This window comes from Gasterosteus aculeatus, chromosome 3, assembly GCF_964276395.1.
Source record: "Gasterosteus aculeatus chromosome 3, fGasAcu3.hap1.1, whole genome shotgun sequence".
NCBI classification, from domain to species: Eukaryota; Metazoa; Chordata; class Actinopteri; order Perciformes; family Gasterosteidae; genus Gasterosteus; species Gasterosteus aculeatus.
The window spans coordinates 7,939,398-7,957,175 of NC_135690.1; the positions used below are offsets into that span (position 1 = coordinate 7,939,398).

General features: G+C 45.1%; 4 protein-coding genes across 7 annotated transcripts; 2 read left to right on the forward strand and 2 right to left on the reverse strand.

Moving 5' to 3' along the window:
• Positions 1 to 49: 49 nt before the first annotated feature.
• Positions 50 to 4,375, forward strand: LOC120815906 (phospholipid scramblase 2). Of its 3 annotated transcripts, none has more exons than XM_040170997.2 (8): positions 50 to 201; positions 1,049 to 1,376; positions 1,456 to 1,533; positions 1,611 to 1,803; positions 2,744 to 2,858; positions 2,946 to 3,045; positions 3,223 to 3,281; positions 3,483 to 4,375. In XM_040170997.2, the coding sequence occupies exons 1-8, from the start codon at positions 199 to 201 to the stop codon at positions 3,507 to 3,509; spliced, it is 903 nt and encodes a 300-aa protein (XP_040026931.2). In that variant the 5' UTR covers positions 50 to 198; the 3' UTR covers positions 3,510 to 4,375. The 3 variants fall into 3 exon arrangements, with proteins under 3 accessions (XP_040026931.2, XP_077955069.1, XP_040026930.2); XM_078098943.1 differs by having other exon boundaries at positions 87 to 201; positions 1,103 to 1,376; XM_040170996.2 differs by lacking the exon at positions 50 to 201 and having other exon boundaries at positions 801 to 1,376.
• On the reverse strand, positions 3,653 to 7,085 carry eif4e2 (eukaryotic translation initiation factor 4E family member 2). 2 transcript variants are annotated; one of them, XM_040170999.2, is made up of 8 exons: positions 6,939 to 7,085; positions 6,153 to 6,258; positions 5,941 to 6,075; positions 5,747 to 5,851; positions 5,513 to 5,665; positions 5,287 to 5,423; positions 4,823 to 4,898; positions 3,653 to 4,741 (listed from the first exon to the last, which is right to left on the reverse strand). In XM_040170999.2, exons 1-7 carry the CDS (start codon positions 6,956 to 6,958, stop codon positions 4,850 to 4,852), a joined length of 705 nt encoding a protein of 234 aa, XP_040026933.1. In that variant the 5' UTR covers positions 6,959 to 7,085; the 3' UTR covers positions 3,653 to 4,741; positions 4,823 to 4,849. The 2 variants fall into 2 exon arrangements, with proteins under 2 accessions (XP_040026933.1, XP_040026935.1); XM_040171001.2 differs by having other exon boundaries at positions 5,283 to 5,423.
• A 118-nt stretch (positions 7,086 to 7,203) lies between these two features.
• capn10 (calpain 10) lies at positions 7,204 to 13,416 on the reverse strand. Its single transcript, XM_040170993.2, has 13 exons — positions 13,106 to 13,416; positions 12,637 to 12,811; positions 12,154 to 12,285; positions 11,825 to 12,021; positions 11,486 to 11,715; positions 11,262 to 11,403; positions 10,955 to 11,121; positions 10,620 to 10,867; positions 10,336 to 10,541; positions 9,426 to 9,681; positions 8,920 to 9,113; positions 8,771 to 8,816; positions 7,204 to 8,279 (listed from the first exon to the last, which is right to left on the reverse strand). The coding sequence occupies exons 2-13, from the start codon at positions 12,778 to 12,780 to the stop codon at positions 8,250 to 8,252; spliced, it is 1,992 nt and encodes a 663-aa protein (XP_040026927.2). The 5' UTR covers positions 12,781 to 12,811; positions 13,106 to 13,416; the 3' UTR covers positions 7,204 to 8,249.
• A 2,096-nt stretch (positions 13,417 to 15,512) lies between these two features.
• ccl20a.3 (chemokine (C-C motif) ligand 20a, duplicate 3) lies at positions 15,513 to 17,534 on the forward strand. Its single transcript, XM_040172039.2, has 4 exons — positions 15,513 to 16,735; positions 16,831 to 16,939; positions 17,047 to 17,121; positions 17,242 to 17,534. Exons 1-4 carry the CDS (start codon positions 16,660 to 16,662, stop codon positions 17,288 to 17,290), a joined length of 309 nt encoding a protein of 102 aa, XP_040027973.1. The 5' UTR covers positions 15,513 to 16,659; the 3' UTR covers positions 17,291 to 17,534.
• Positions 17,535 to 17,778: the final 244 nt, after the last annotated feature.

Here is a 17,778-nt window from a genome sequence, read left to right on the forward strand (position 1 = left end):
TGAGATAAAGCCGAGAGACACACATGCACACACACGTACACACACTCACAAAGCGTGAACATTCACACAACACACAGAGGTGGTAAGGAGGTTTGTGCTTCACCCTTGGGGATCATGCCCACTCATGGGTGTTTGCCTGGTCTCCAACCCTGTCACACTGAGATTATCAGTCAGTCGGTAGCAGGAGGTTGACTGCAGATGGTAAGTAAGAGACTTGCTCAAATGAGGATACTATCTGGTATCTTTGCATTATTTGGCATAAGGGTAAAATGTTGGTAGCTTGTTGTAACTTGTAGCATTATGCTGCTTTAACGTTAAGGAAAATGTACTGTTGCATGCAGCTGCAGTAACAAACTGTGCAAGCAGAGTGAGTGTGATGTGAATATAAAAGGGGGTCTGGCTGGCCGCTGTAATGGAATCACTTTGTTTAAGGAGAAAACAGGGATATTGGTGCCAGACAACTGTCCAAACCTGCTTTACGCCTCTAAGGAACATTGTCTGTTTTTCTTCAACCTTCCTTCAAAAATTCAAGGTCTAATGAGCTTAATACAGAGCTAAAGATGTTTTTATTCATTAAAATTATGAATAAAAGGGTTTTTCTTTTGAACAATATACTGCTACAAATAGCGACACTATTTTTCCCTCCAAATTTTGCTGAACTTTCACTGTACTTTAATTTGACACATACAGACAGCTTGTTGACATAGTAGAATTTTAGCATTACCTTCAACCCTAATTTACATCAATAACCAGAATATTTAATGTTTACATCCTGATGAATTACTTGTGATGCAATACTGTATTTTTTGTTCAGTTTCAACTGGCTTATTTCACTATTAGCCAACCAAAGTTCCATTCGGGCCAACGCTTTCTGCCTGTTTTGTTCTGCTCTTCTGAGCAGAGGGGCCTGAGCCAGAGGCCTGCTCTTTACGTGTTGTTTTACAAGGACAAAAACGATCAATTTACAACACATGTTTCTATAACAGAACCAGATAACAACATAACCATGCCCATGGTAGTCATAGCTAAGCTCTGCATATATTTCCAGTTCTACACCATGTCAGTAGTGACCAATCAGCCTCTTCCCTTTGGACAACTGGAGCGAGAAAAGCACATCCAGATGGTCTTCACAGCCTTCCACAAAAGCTGTGTGGCTTCATGTGAGTGCCGCCGCGCTAACTCACTCGGACCAGAACACCAGCAGAAGGCTCCGCGCTGTGAATCTGATGAGCAACTGCTGGGTCTGGCTCCTGAGAGGAGGGTGGAGAACGTGTGTACAGTGAGCCAGCCAGGAGTGGAGGTGCAGGGATCACACTTTATGTCTGCGCTGGAAACAGTCAGTCAAATGCATGTCATTGCCAGACCGGAGCTGCAAGGTGAGTGCGAGCGACAACGTCTGTGCATTTGTGTGCAAACGTTTGCAGTGCAGAGACGACCGATGCTTCATCATTGTAGGTCCACAGTGTGTTCCTAAGAAGATCTACAGCATCACTGCAGGAAGCAGCAGATCACCGTTATTCGTGGCTGTGGAAGGTATCGATCGCTGAAAACATTCAAATCCACCCAAAGAGACAGTGAGTTATAATGCCGGGAACTCTTCTCCTTGTTAGAGAGTTCCTGTGTTTGTCTGCAGTGTTGCGGTCCAGCTCGGGCCTCTTCCTTGCAGGGTTTTGACGGTCAGGGTCGACAAGTGTTTCACTTTGAAAGACCCCTCAGGGTGGACGCCTGCTGCCTCGGCTGCTGCCTGATGGAGATGAGGGCCTACACACCTCAAAAACGTCTCTTTGGCACTGTATGTCAGAGGTAGGAGGGTCTCATCTCTGCTTATATTGCCCTTGTCTTGAACAGTGGTGCTGCTAATGCTTCTGTGCTTTTAGTGCTTTTGCAAAGTAAAATCACCCATACAACCCATGTCATTTTATATTGTGTGTATATTAATACTATGCTACTCAAGTAAAAGTAAACTAACTAAAATTCAGAACTCAGCGGATCAACGTTTTTGAGTCATCTGGGATTAAGGACCTTTTCGGAATACAGCAAATTGATTCTGTTTGTGGCACTTAAAGAATGCAAACAGATTTTATATTTAGAAAAAACTATTTGCATTTCATTTCTGCAGGTGAGTACATGCAGATTCTAGTAACATTTTTACGGTAAGTGTTGCTGTTACGTTGTTAAATGTGAATTAACCCTTTGACCACCGGCGGAGAACTGAAGCACCGATCTTAATACTTTACATTCTCAAAGCCAGCAGCTTGTCATGTGATCTTTTTTCCATGTCCCTCCCGGCCTCTGGCCACCCTGAACCAGAGCAGATGCCCCGGCCTCTCTGTAAATAGCAGTGAGAGCTTTTACTGCTCCACCCAGCCGGCTGTAGTCTAAACCTGGGAGGCTTAATGCACAAGACAGCTGCTTGCACAGACAAACAGCGGTGCTGGGAAGCAACGCACCCTGCTTCCTAATGGGACTTTTGGCTTGTTGGGAGGAAGAAATAAACTCTCTTGTCCTCCAGGGTTCGCTGGGGTGACTTTGTCAAATTTAGACCCTCAATGTTTCCCCAAATTAAGACAAATCTCTCCAGATATCTACATGGAAGAAATAATCTCAACGGTGCTTGAATTGTGACAGCTGAATATGTGATCAACCAAGCATCAAGCTTGGGCAGCGAGCAATGAACAGCGTTTCTGCCACGTTGCTGGTTGCACGATCATGTAGGGAGATGTTGAGCTGACGGTGTTTTCAGGTGGAGCATGTTCACCCCCCTCCTGGAGGTATGTGGGTCAGAAGAGGCCTCCGCCAGAGTCAGAGTGCAGGGCTCCTGCTGCCCACAACGCTGCTTCTCCAACCAGCAGTTCCAGGTGGGACACATTCAAGCAATCCCCCAAATGAACGTAATCGTGTTTTTCTACAAGTGTGCTTCAATCCGTTTTTTGTTCACACAACAGATTGTCTCCAACATGGGTGAGAAACTGGGCACAATATGGAAAAAATGGCCCGGCTTCAACGTCGAACGCAACATGGATCATGAACATTTTGGGTTGGAGGGTGAGAATGATTTTTAATTCCTTAAGTTACAGATCGAAACAGACAGTTGAATTTGATTTAATTAACAATGATTAATATAACATTTCACTAAACAATACGATTTTCAAATTTGCCGTTCTCATGGTACCAAATAGTCTAGAATGACTTTCATAACGCAGCGTGATGTCTCTTTTCCAGTGCCACTGAATATGGAATCACATACTAAACTGCTGCTGCTGGCAGCCACCTTCTTGTTGGTAAGCATGTGAATCTCTATTACAACTCCGCTTTCTGTTTTGTCGTTTTAAAATAGGCCGTAACAGACAGCAGGAGTATAAATAGTGAATCTAAAGACGAGCTTCACTTCTAGTTGTGAGCCACAGCCTTCGTTCAGTGCTGTGAAAAAGAACTTCACAATTAACTCCCCTCACTAATCAACTCATCTGTTTTCTCTACAGAATTATATGTTCTTTGAAATGAGCTGATCAATCAACGGTAAAACACCCTTGAAAGTGGTCCACAAAGTGAGGCGCGTCAGTACAGCAAAACACTGCACCATTGAATTGAATTGTATTTTTAAAGACATTTCAAAACCTCAGTTTATGAAATAAAATGACATGAATCCAGCTTTAGCAGCAGATGCATATTTGACATTTATTGCTATAATCTATCAGGTGACACACACCCGCACCCATCATGGCACCACCAAACACAGGCAGCATTTCAGTTTTTCAACAAACAATAGGCGCTTTCTTGACATGAATCAAAAATAATGCCCCCATGGAATTGATAGAAACGGTAAAGGACGCTGGCCGGGAGCCCAATTTCATTTGTTTCATTACAAAATGGAAAAGGAGTGACGGCCCGCTTTGCAGGACTCCTATGCACATTTGTTTGAGGACATTTAAAGCAGAGCCCATCCCTTGCATTCTTTCAAGGCGGGATGAAGACGACACGGACAGAAGGGGAAACTGGTTCGGGTCGGGCTGGAGGCCAGGCACAGTGATTTAGGCAGCTCGGCAGTCCATTCTTAAGATGCCAGTTATACAACCTTCTGCCCAACACAGGATGGTCCTCATCCTTTGGGATTCAACTTCCAAAGTCAACGATGGAGAATCATTGCTGATTAAGTAAAGTGATCTTTAAAGTGGACTGTATGTACAAATATATCGTACACAGTAATAGTCATCGTTCTAGTTCAAAATGACCAGAGAAATTGTAGTTAAAATACAGCATTGTAATAAAATAACATCTTCCTGCAACCCTGTCTGAGGAACATTAACACAGCCTTTTGAAACCGCAGGAGGTGTGATGTTATGCTAAGCAATAAAATCTCATCAATACTACAACACATCAGCTTCGTTGTGATTTGTCAAGTACACTTTTCAACACTAATCGTCAGCAAACACCAGTCACATGGCCTCCTCTGGTGGAAAGTTAACAGATGTTACATCTTCCATTAAAAAAATAAAATGAAATTGGAGGCTTTGTTCTTCTCTGGTTGATTAAAAATAACGCATAATTCTCTCTACGGCTTGGTTCAACGTTCTGGGACAGGCCTTTCCTGTCCCTTTCCAATTTGACACAAAGAAGGAATGGTGTTCTTTTCACTGCGACTGACTATGGCTCAGTCTTCATGTTATGCAGCGCCAATCCACGTAGAAGGATGCTTGCCTGGACTCGTCGTCCCCCTCCAGCACTGCACGGATACACACACCTACACAGCACAGAGAGAAACAACATAAATACACAACAAACCATTTATTGCACTCCAAAGCAATGTAGCAACAGTTCTTACTCTTGCAGAGGTGGTCCGTGTGAGAGGCTACTGGCCGCCACTAACATTCACCAGTCCATGGAAGTCTTCCCATGCTCTGCCAACATGGGATGCAGCACATCATCATTCAAAATAAACAACCGGCCTGGATATTAAGGTCTGTTTAAAGGGAGAATCACTACCACACGAATGTTATGAAACATGGTGGTTACCGACAAGGCTGTATTAAGAAATTATACTCCAAAATAATGCTGCAAATAACAATCCTCCATTACCAATTATAATGATGACTTTTTAGCTAAAATGTTTGATCTCCAAAATGTCAGAAAAAAATATATATTATTCATTATTATCTGGTCTTTGAAGCAACATGAATTCATTATAACAAGTAATTGCCAACAGAAATGTGTATTTTGTGAGCATGTATAGATCTATTTGTTAGAGAGAAAGGGAGAGAAAATAATAAAACGATAAGACATACATACTTGATGCTGTCTGTGTGAGTCTTGTACTCCATGATGGTGTTGGGCGGCAGGTTGAGGACTCGGCGCAGCGTGTCTCTGATGCGGGCCGTGGTTGACTGGTCGCTTGCCGTTTTGTTCCAAATAGAGATGATGTCTTCCTGGAGAAAAAAGCAAAGAAAGCATGTGTGAGTAAAGTGTAGCAGGGCATGACTCGGTGCCACAGACCCGTGTCTGTTTGGGGGTTTACCTGGAAGCGTACTGACACTACGGCCCCACAGATCTCCTCTCCAACCATGAACTGCTCCCCGAGCATGGCCAGGATCAGGTTCTCCCAGCAACGCGACGCCAGGCCTTTCCTCAGGCGGATGATCCACTTCCCACCCATCTTGTTGGCGTCATCCTAAAAATCAATAGACAGGGTTTCAAAGAGGGATTTTCGTGTACAAAAGGCCGTATCTTGTAATGAATTGTATCTTAGTACCTCCCACATCGGTTTGATACCCTCCTTGAAGATGTGGAAGTCACTGTGGCCCGTCAGATCACCGGGCCGGATCATGTGACTATAGAAACGCCAGAACTGCTCCACCTTGAGAAGACCCAATACACAGTCGGGTTTCATAGAAGACTAAATCAATTCAATCCACAACAGAATCCTTGTCGGGTGGAGCGACTTACCGAGGCGAAGCTGCCAATTTGTTTAATGTTCTGCTCGTAGCTCTGGGTGCTGGCTGGTCTCCCCGGGGTGCGTCTGGAGTACCAGAAGGTGTAGTTGTATTGAAGAGGGTGCTCTCCGGCCGCTGGCACCACCATCTGCAGAACAGAAGAAAGAGATTGAGCCATACGATAAAGCTTAAAAGCTGCAAACGCACATTTTCCACCAGCCAAACCTTTTTCTTGGAGAGGCTCTGGTCCTCGTCTTCAGTTCTTTCCGTCTCACTGTCTTTCGGTGTGCCTTGGTCCTGGTCGTGGTCCCCACTGTCATCATCTTTCAAACTGGAATAGAAACATGGGCAGCAAAAACAAAAACGTCCTTTAAACTTAGAATGGCTTACAACTTAGTTATTTAGTCCAACGTTACGTTTGTTTAAAGATTCCAGGTTCAATTATGGTTTTAAATTTGGGTTTAATTATTAATTCATTGTTTGTGTTTAAGTCACAGCAGATGATACGTGTGCATTCACTTAATCAATAACACAAGTTTGTCCAATGATGCGCGCGCACACACGTGTACTTAACCTAATCGTCCTGTCACAACCGTCCATCGGAGCGTAGCGCCACGCGACTCCCGCCGGAGCCCGGACCGCGCGCACGTCTCCCCGCCTCTCCGCAACTGCCACACCGAGGATTTAGGGCCTGTCCGCCTTCCGCAAGGCTAAGCTACAGCTAACAACACTGCACATCGCCACCACGTATCGTTAAACTTTGCCGTCGCTTCCCTTCATTGTAATGCGCCCGTGTGTGTGTGTGCTTGTGTGTGCGCGGACACTGCTGTCCTGTGGGCTTATAAGCCTCACGTTAATGTTACTGAGCGCGCAGCACCGCGCAGTAGCGCTGACACACCTCTCTTCTTGCACGCAGCAGCTTCCATTAGCCTTATTCTCCCACGTCAAAGTACAGTCGAGACGGAGGCCCACTCTGTGGCGGGGATGTCACGGAAACCTTTGATTACTCACGCGTCAAATTTGTTGTTCATTATTTTCTAGGTGGGAGCCTTTCGGGGTCCGACCTCAGTCTCCTGGATTCCGCAGGAACAGCCGCGCGCACAGGAGACGCGCGTGGACGCGCACGCAGCGTATTGGCCGTTGCGATGAACGTGATGACACGTCCTCTTTTTTTTGACCGAATGTTTCTATTATAGTCACTTGAAATATGTAAAATTGATTAATGTATACAAATATAAACCCTAATCGCATAATGACATAACACATCGTCACAGACTTTATCTTTTAACATTTTATTCATCACGTCTCATATTAAATACAAGTCACTCTACCACCTTATTCGGTTAATTACAGCTGGGAAAAGGTATCTGTCTAGTACCGGGTCTAATGAGTCATCAGAAACCCTGCGGCTGTGCCTCGGAGCAGGCAGACACACACCAACACACATTATGCAGCATTAACACAACGAGGGCCAGCGGCTCCTTTTCATCAACCGGCCTCCTCTGATGTGCCGCATCCCTCGTTTCATCACTTCAATCCATCCGCTTGTCATCTGTTCTGGCGGCAACTTCAAACCAAGACTCTGTTCAGGTCCAGGCAGAGCTGTGGACCGAGTCGAGGGGGTGGAACGGGGAGGAGGTTGAGGATAGAATCAAAAACAAAGTGGACTTTTTTGGGGTCCGGCCTGACTGTCATTTTTGCAAATGAGAACTAAAAAGAAACCTGTGTATTGTCAGAAAAACAACACAAGCAAGGTGAGGAACGAAGTATTTGTGGGTGACGGGCGGGGAGGAAAGGTCTGGCATGGTATGGCACGTTATGGTGTGGTGTGGTGTGGTTGGCTCTGCTGTCAGAGACCAACCCCTCGCCCCCTGTGCCTCTGTGGGGACCTTCATGAGAGGACCCTTTGTTCCGGGCCGGCAGGCGTACCACTGAGTGAATGAGCAAGAGCAGCGGCGGCCCTCTTCAATTGCGGCTGTTTGTTTACACCACCAAGTCCCGTCATACTTCATTAGCAGCCCAGCCCACCGACAGCCTCTGATGTCCTAATCGCCGATGAGCATGTGGCTGCCCATCGGACCCTGAGCCTCAGCGGTTCAGAATAAAGGAGTTTCCAGGATTCCCGACACACACACACACATCCCCACTGAATCGGCCTGCCAATCTGCCTGCCTGCCTTCTCAGACACTTGGTGGTATAAATCAATCCACACACACACAGCCTCCATGGTGAGGGTGGATGGGAGAGCTGGTTCTTTCATCGTGGGCCAGGAGGCACCGGGAGGCCAGCCGACATCAGTGGAGCAGCAACAGTCCCAGAGAACTAGCTTTGCATCACAGAGATGTGAGAGATCTGCCGCCCAGAGAGAGAGAGAGAGAGAGAGACAAAAGCAAGATGGAACGATTATCCAGTGCTACCAGCCTGTGAGGACACTCAGACGTGCCTTTAAGGTATGTGTGTTGGATTCAGTGCATTGTTTTTTTTTGTAGGAAAGGTCTACCCATGAAGTGGGTTACTGCCCTCAGCTCATTCTACCATCAACTTCCAATAGATATAACCATGACACGAAGTTGTAGCCTGTGTGGTAGCTATTGATTGATTGACTGTTTTGGATTATTGTTTTTGAGGTTGGAATGTTGTGTCTATTTGGTTGGTTGCTGCTATTGTAAAAGTTGAATGTGCAGCATCCGTCATTGGGTGACCGATAAAGATTGTGCATCATTGTAGAGTAAACAGATGATGTTTTTACGGTGAAATAAAGAAGATAAATCAGCAAGTGGTGCCAAGTTGGCTTGTTTACACATTTAGCACTGCACAATAACACGTTACTTCAATGAACCGACCTCCTGAATGGCTCTGCCCAGACTCTCCTGGCTTTTCACCACCTTCCTGCAAAGAGACACACAAATCCATTATTCTTATACCACAACGGCAATAGAAGCCATCGCGATCAGCTGTGCAATCCACATCGAATGCCAAGAAGAGAGCCGACCTGTGTATTCTGCGCGCCAGGCTGAGGGTGAAGTTGGCCGAGCAGTCGGGCCGATAGGTGGACGGCACTACGGCGTAGCCTCCGGGAGAAAGACGGCAGGCCAGACTGACGTCCTGGGTGTGGCAGTGAGGGACACAACTGGCAGCCGGATCCTCGTCCCCGGCCAACGTCGGCTCAGATTCCCCTTCTGGATACTGGACACACAGTGACGATCAAAGGCTCAGATGCTGTAAATTTCCCCTATTAGATATTTCAATAATAATAATGTGTTTGTTACGAATGTTTTTAATATTTGATGTTTTTTTGTTAAAAGCAGGTACTAAAAATAATAATTACAATCTTAAATTTGGCTGATTTTGAAAAGCTCACACACAAATTATTCCGCTTGATTTAATGATTGCGGTTTTTCACTGTCGGGACCACGAATGCAATTCATCCGTTGAGCGGACCCTGCGCGTTAGGTGAAGGGCCGACGTCCCACACTTCTCCCTTAATGTTTCGCTGACCTTGTAAATGTGAAAGCCGATGGGGTGGAGGTCTGCGTCAGGGCGCCTCTGGTGCAGCGTAATCCTGACATTATCTCCCGCTGTCACGGCTGACTCATCGCACACTGTGAAAGGGAAGCGGGGGTTCTGCCGGTGAGACAGGAAATTCCTGCTTCCGCCTGCTGTCTTCCCCTCCACCCACGAGCCTCGGAAGTAACTGGTCTCCCACTCTCCATCTGTTTCCACTGGCAGTGTAGGTGCTGGGCTTTTCAGGGCACTGAGGAGGACACCGACGTTATCGGGTCAGGAAAACGTCGATCCAATCAAAGCGTTTCACATGGCGGAACATGGATGTAGGGGAACGCAGTGTTTCGTGTGCGGTAGGAAACTCACCAGCAGATGTCACCGTCTACTCGCCGTCACTGATTTGTAAAAGGGAAGTTGTGACGCAGGAAAGTCTCGTGTGTGTTGTGCATCATTTGATTTTATCAACAACAGTTCAGCCGATAGACTTCCCCTTCGGTGTATCGCTGAGATACCGAGGAAGTAAAATTGTCACGAGCGAGCTCTTGAAATCTACCTGCATTATGTGCTGTAGTGAGAGGGCACCACAGAAAAGCTCACTCTCCGTAGCACTCTGGAGTAAATTCAAGAATAGAGACTAGAGAACCACCAAAGGAAGCAGGGTTGTTTGTTCTCGCAGTTTAGTATAAAAAAAAAATCAGAAACAGCAATGCAAGAGGCCGACTATTTGCTATTAAAAAGGTATGGTAATGATGCAATGATAATAATGATGTTAATAATAATAATAAAGATCATCCATGCTTTGCTCTCTGTTTTGCTTACATAGCCGAGGTGGCTGTGCAGCAAGTGTCCCGTAATATTTTCAAAATAAAGACGACTTTATCCGTCTGAGGACCGGTCTTTTTACCTGAGGGATGTGGCGGAGGAGGAGAAGGCCCTGATGAGGAAGCGGGCCTCAGCTCCCGGCTGGTAGGTGCTGGGTATCAGCAGGTAGTATCCAGGCTCCAGCTGCTGCTGCCGGAGGACCACCTCTCTCTCGAAGGCATGGCAGTGAGTAGAAGCACATGGAGGCTTGTTCAACATCCGGCTGAGATGAAAACGCCTTTTCTCCACCTATTGACGGGGAAACTGGGAGTGAAGTGAAAAAAAAAAAACACACAAAAACGTCCCCCTAAAAGTGACGGCGCAGACCTTCCACATGTGCAGAGCGATAGCCTGGTAGTGCTGGTGAGCTGTGTTCTTGCCGTCCTCCAGTGGGCATCGATCCGCGGTTCTCCGTTTTCGGTGTTGCAGCAGGGACACCAGCACCTCGCCTCTCCCACACACTTTGAGCCAGAACTTGGGGTTGCTGCTGTAGCTGCCGCTGTTTCTGCTGCCCCCGGCGGAGTGCCCCTCCGTCCAGCGGCCAGCCAGCTGCTGGTTGTGCGTCAGCAGATTTCCTGTCGGGGAGGAGCGTTGTGAGGCTTTAAACGAGGACCACGACGTCAGTGAGTTTAAAAGATTCTTGAGCAAATCAAGGGAATTACCAGTATAGAGGCTTTTTAGTTGCCCTCCTTCACTGATGGGGTAGCCCACTGTGACATCATCAAACTGGGACAGGAATTCCGTCTCATCCAACCAGAACTCGCCCTCCGCAACCCTGGCTTGCAATTCCGAAGCACAAACGGGGTCGACAGAACTCCAACCAGAACCACTGCAGACAAAGAGGCAGACCGATTTAAAAGTCTGTATTTCCCAGCATTCCCAGGCTGCATCCATGACACAGTGCCTGAATCCTGTCTGCAAGGTGCTCATTTGTCCTTACAGAGCCTTAACTATGACACACATGCCTACCTCCCTATCCAGGCCCCTCCCCAGCAGCTTCTTCCCCAGGGGTTTCTGATCCTGAGCAGTAGTACTTTGCTACCGGACACCCTCTGGACCTCCACCCACTCCATGACATTAAGCGCGTGGTACTGACCCAGCTCACTGGCACCTGCAACAGTCAGCGAGGTCAGCAGGTGAAGTGACACGGGATCACAATCATTTGTATCTGCGAGGGATAACTACTTTCTGACCTCCCGGGCTGCTGTGAGTGGAGCAGCTAACCGCACACTCTTCTTTCACCGGATACAGAAGGTTCAGGTCCAGGCTTCTTCTGCTGACCTGGTCACTGTCCCGTTCTGGCCGCTGCTCCTCCTCCTCCTCAGCGACTCCCAAGCTCCAGCGTTCAGCCAGGCCTCCGGTAAGATCCACCAGGGCCTCGGACACCTGCCCGGCCCACAGTCGCTCGTATGAGCCGTGAAGCCTGAACAGGGAGGATTTACAAACCTCAACAAACACGCTGTTCCGGGATGCATCACATGCTCCAAAGCGGGTCTACTTTTAGAGATAAAATGTGAAATTGTGTTACTTACTTGGCATAGGCTTTCTCCAACAGGGCTACCCAAAAGGCAGAGGGGGATTGACAGCGTGAGAAGCAGAGAGTGGAGTCGATACAGGGAAGCCGGTCATCGATGGTCACTTCTGTCCAGTGCCCCTGCTGCCAAAAACAGAACTGGAAGGAGCCCCTGTACCTGCTGTCATCCCACTGGGGCTGCTCTGGAGGCAGCACCTGCAGGGAGTCACAGACTTAATCAACACAGCAGTGTAGGACATGCGGCAGAATGCATACAGCGGGACCAACCAGAGCCGTAGATTGTTCAAATCTATTCAAATCTGAAAGACGATACAGTTGTTGTTTTACCTTGTTCAGCAGCTGCTTGTTCTTGAGCAAGAAGGTGCAGGCGCAGAGAAACCAGCAGTCCCCTAATAAGCCTTGTTTGGCCTGACACAGGCTAGTTTTGTCATGGAAGAGAGCTGGTGACTGGGAGATCTCCTGGATGTGTAAAAGAGACATCGAATCGACACTTAAATAACACTTGTGTGGGTTTGGGTTTTGTTGGCTATAAAAAAAAACGAGGTGTGGGTAAAGCGAGGATGTCAACACGGTCAGAGCCTCATCAATATGGTTTGTCACACACAGCCGCAAGATGGTAAACAATCAACAAAAAAAAACTTACAAAAGTTATCCGATCGATTCACTCTTTCATCGCATTCATCTGATCGAACACCTGATATGGGGAATATTTCTTTAGGAATAGATCAACCTGTCACAGGTTCTATCCACGTCAAAACAAACACACGGGTGGAAAGCACGACGGCATTTCCTCTTGGCACCGGGTCTGACCTGTGGGCGTCTCCAGGTGATCTCGCCCTGCAGCCCGGCGATGGGCGTGGAGCGGTCACAGAACAAGGAGGTGTCATCCGAAGGAAAGTCCCGGTCCTCAAACAGAGCCTCGCCTCCACGTTCTTCTCCACCGGCTTCTTTCATGGCTGCTGCTTCTCTTCCACCCGGATGGAGCCTGCGGGGGTCGGGAGCCAGCGTTGTACATTTCACACATTTTTACACCTCAACACAAAAAAGTCATGATGATGATTGAGCTTTTGAGTCTTTGAGATTTAGATGATTACTATAAATTGACTTGTTTAGCCCAATTTGAAATCAGCACAAATTCATATAATAACTCATTCATGAATCATTAACTGTTACTTGCATATAAAAGATACATATATAATAATTATTTTTATTATTATTATCTAAACAAAACTACAATGATGCAGATGTAGCAGATGGAACACCTCAATGTTACTCTCACCTTCCTCCTCTTTTAACAGCATTCCCTCTTCATCACAACACAGCTGCTAGCCGTTAGCTGCGGCTAGCTTAGACCCGCGTAGCATCGTCTTCGTCGTCTTCATCGCGTCACAGACACGAACACGTCGAGCTGTATTTCAACACCTAATCATGGCAGATTCCGTCATGATTATCAGTTGTATCCAAACCAGGGGGCCGTGACTCCCGCTGAGTGTAAACACACGTAAAGTCTCTTCCGCTCGGACGTGCAGAGGTTCATTCATAGTGTGAATCCTTCCTGTGCAGCTCGGCGCGCGCGCGCCCCCTGCTGTCGGTGGCGGGAATTAAACAGCGGCGGCTGCAGCGAAAAACAGGCAATTTATGATCATCTCCTTAAAAAACAATGAAGGCTAATGCAAACATCCTGTTTTAATCATGGTTTTCATGTTCAGTTTTGTTGAAACCAGACCTAAATGTAGGCTTCCAATATGTTCCTCCCTTTTGTTTCCACTATGAGTGAATGTAGATTTTCTTTAGAGATACACTATCTAAACATAGTGTCAAGAAGCAAACCTTCACAAAGGTGCGTTTATTGCAGGATTATTGCAGAACAATTAATGGGTAAAATCACATATTGGTCTCAGCATTACTGTCAAGTAATATTTTATTATGTTTTCCCTTTTTCTATTGTTGTATTGAGAAAAGTATTCTCTTCTGTCAGTCTTTCCTATTTTAGCTGATTTAAACACGTTTTTTAACTTTCCTTTCCTTTGTAGATGCAATACTCATTTTAACACAAAAGGAAATTGTTGTATTAAAAGTTATACAAATGCATCAGATTAATTGAATTAAATTAATTATTTAATTATTTAGCATATCTTTGTGTATCTAAGCTGGTCTGCTCAGGTTGCCTCCACACGTTCAGATGCTGTTCCATGTTTTCTAGTTAGAGAGGACAAAAAGGAAAACAATAAATGAATCCACATTTACAGTTTGTTTAATCTTGACCTGATGTAGATGCTGTTCAGGCATTTGCTGAATACAGAGAATAACGTGCAGAGTTCGTGGCATTTTTCATCTATTTTCTTTGAGGATCGGCGCAGAGAAGTCTGTTTTTCAACGTTTTGAAACTGTATTAAGAGAACAGAAGAAGTTAAGACATCACAAAAGCAGAGATCCTCACGCAGTTTTATTCAGCAGGACATCAGCGTTCTGACCTCTATCTCAAACAAGATGAGCTGATAAAGTGAAGTTTAAATACCCTTTCAAATACCAAAGGTAATGTCCCACCACAGAATAAGGAAGCAGAAATACCAATGCTCTAAATATCTGGGTCAGGCAGGAAGTTTTGCAAAAAGGCTTTGCATACGTTACATAAAGCACGGGTGTGCAACCCCCTCTGCTCGGGGTCATCGGAGAATATTTAAGAGATACAGCGTACTGAACATGAGTTAATTACGATTAATCTCATGGCCACGGTGGAACGGGAACAATAAACGGTGTTTATTCCTTGAATGTAAACGCTGCCAGAGCCATTCCTCTCAAATGACGTTATTTTATACCTTTATTTAGGTATTAAATAATTAAGTAATTAAAGATTAAGTCTTTCACCACTTTTGACATGGAAGACTCATTAAGATCAGCGTTATTGTTCAAGGGAGAAATGAGACGTACAATCTAAAACTTCGACAGGAACCCCGAACCCGAACCCGAAACCCACAACTCCCGACGCAACACAATATCCCGCTGAGCCTTTTTTTGCTGCACGCAAACTAAATCATGAGGCAGCATTAAAAAGACAGAATTTCCCAATATGATCGTACAATGTCCTCATTGTATTTATTGTCCTTAGGTCGAATCACCATTTCTAGTGTATTTTATAATGTGTCGGTGGGTCCTATATATATATATATATATAAATATATATATATAATACACGTCACCATTGCTCATACAAATGTGTGATGCGGATATGAACACCGAATGAATGTAGTGATGGAGTCAAATCAAATATACTAAAAACATAATCTCTTTCTTTTACATACTGTTTTGCAGTGCAAGACATTTGTTAGGACATAATTACACACTACACACAGGTCTACAGGAACGACAAAGACATCTCGACACGTCTCGTGGGTATGAAATGATTGAGGAGAAAATGTCTCCTCAATCAGCTTTGCGTTATATGAGCAAAGGGGCCCTAAAGATGATCGTCAAACTGCTTTGGTTAATCCGCGGGCAGAGGAGTGTTTTTAATGTTTGGTGTCTCGGCTCCTCTCTGCAGTGGGCCGTGAAAAGGCGTTCTGAGAGCTGTCAGCTTACACCCTCGTCTTCTTCCTCCGAGTACGCAGGCGTTATTTGATGACTTCTTCTCACGAGAACCTGCATTCCTAAAATATCCCTTACATCAAAGGAATGACACGTTCATTTTTAATTTTTTTTTACTTTTACAAACACCTGTCCCAAAGCAAAACTCCTCATATGCTAATGGCAACGTTCACAATGCCTTTATTCTGTAAGATGACAGCGTCATTTGACTAACTCAGACTTCTGCTTATTAACTTCAGCTAAATGGGGAATTTGGATTTCCCCCCCAAATCACCTGCGTGTGAGACACCTCATAGGGGGGATGATCACAGTGACCGATGCCTCTTCATGCACACATGTACATGTGAAGTTTTAAGATCCGTGTCTGCTAAAGCACAGCAGACACAACTCTGGAGTCGAAAATGTACAACGCTGGAAATTGCTGTTGAGCATTTAACTCGTGGTGTGGTTGCAGTGGAAAGATATTAAGCACAGCGTGACCCATATTTCCCCTCTTCCCTTTGATGCATGCTTCTTGAGAATACAATGGGCGTTCATCTGACCTAGAAAACAATCTCGGTTCAACCTCAAAGCAACCTACTTATGGGGGGCCGACATCACGTCTTGCACAACGAGGTCTGCGGTGGAACTTCATCTCTTCACTCTCTGTAAATTTAAAATCGTTTGGTTAAATATACTTGAACTTAAATAGTTCCTGAGAGGAGAACATACCTGCGTAACTTACTCTCTATCCTTATATCAGGGTGTGTTGATTGAACTATTTATATTTTCATATGGTCCACACGCTAAGTGACACCATAATTCAGTCATATTCATTCATATAGGCTGTAAAATCCTGGAAATCACAACAAATTGTTTATTTTTATTTTTTCCACTGCAACTTTACCTTTAAATACTGTACAATGTTTTACACCATAAAATGTCTCTCTACGTGGGAAGTTAAATATAAAGTAATATATGATTTGTTTACATAAGAATACACACACAATTAATCATCTTCTTCACGATTGGAAATACTACTGCATGTGTGTGTGTGTGTGCAGCATTCCTCCCCTCGACTTCCCTTTTTCCTTTCATTGGGGAAAGTGAGGGGGGGTTTTCTATGATGTTGTAATAGATCACAACTGATCACAGCGGACGTTCCCCTCAGTATAAAAGGTGACAGCGATCAATAGCTGAGCACCAGAAGCTCCCTGAAGCGGACCAGACAACAGCATCAGAGTCACTGCTGCAGACAAAGACGAGGACATGGTGTCAATCAGAGCCACGGCGGCGGTGCTCGCGCTCCTCTCGGCTTGCCTGCTGGTCACTGACGTGTCTGCAGGTACGTTCTGCCTTTCCTCCATCGCCTTCTGATGCATTGTTTTTAATTGATATTTGTTGCTTACCTGCGTCTGATCATGTTTTTTTCTCTCACAGTTAATTATGGATGCTGTCGAAGTTACATGACATCCCGAATACCCTTTTCTAGGATCAAGGGGTACTCAGTGCAGACTATGAAAGAAATGTGTTCCATCAATGCCATCATGTAAGTATCTGCTCACTTTCAACCAGAACAACAACAACAACAAAAACAACAATGCATACCACAAGTATGGTTATTCATGTTCATTTTGTTTATTACCTTTTCCATAGTTTCCACACAATGAAGGGGAAAGGGTGCACGGATCCCGCTCTCAACTGGGTCATGCAGTACGTCAACCGTTTAAGGTAACATTCATTTTTAACAAATTGTGCAACGGAAATAAATTTAAAAAACTGAAATCGGGTGTGTAATATATTTAAACAAATATATGGCTGAAATTATAACTGGTTGTGTTTTCATTGCAGAGATAAAGCACAGCAGGTTCACGCAAATACGTCAAAAGCGAACCAGTAGAGTTCTTCTGCTTTGAAGACGGGTGATGGAGCCCGTTTATCTCCAGTTCTCCAGTGACCAACAACATTCAGGGAACCAGTACAGCAAAACTGATTATTATCATTTAGAAAGCATTAGCTCAGTTGTAGGAGCATTGCATTTTATCATGTTGAAATGTGTATGTTGTTTTCTATTGTATGTAAATGTTGCATTCACAATAGAATGTAAAAGACTAAAATCATTAAAGAAACAAAAAAAGGTGAAATTGTGTCACGTCTCTCCATGAAAACACTCCTGTGTGTATGTATGGGAACTTTACACAGAACTGAAATAATCGGACAAAGCACTCCTGTCTGACTTTATCTTAACTTCCTGTTTCTATTTGTTGAGGCGAGAAATTCCAGCTCTGTAGTTTTTGAAAACTGTTCATGGAACAAAATAAAACAAGTTACTGACGACGTCGGCTGTAATGAAGTGAAAATGCTTCTGATTGATGATTTTCTGCATTG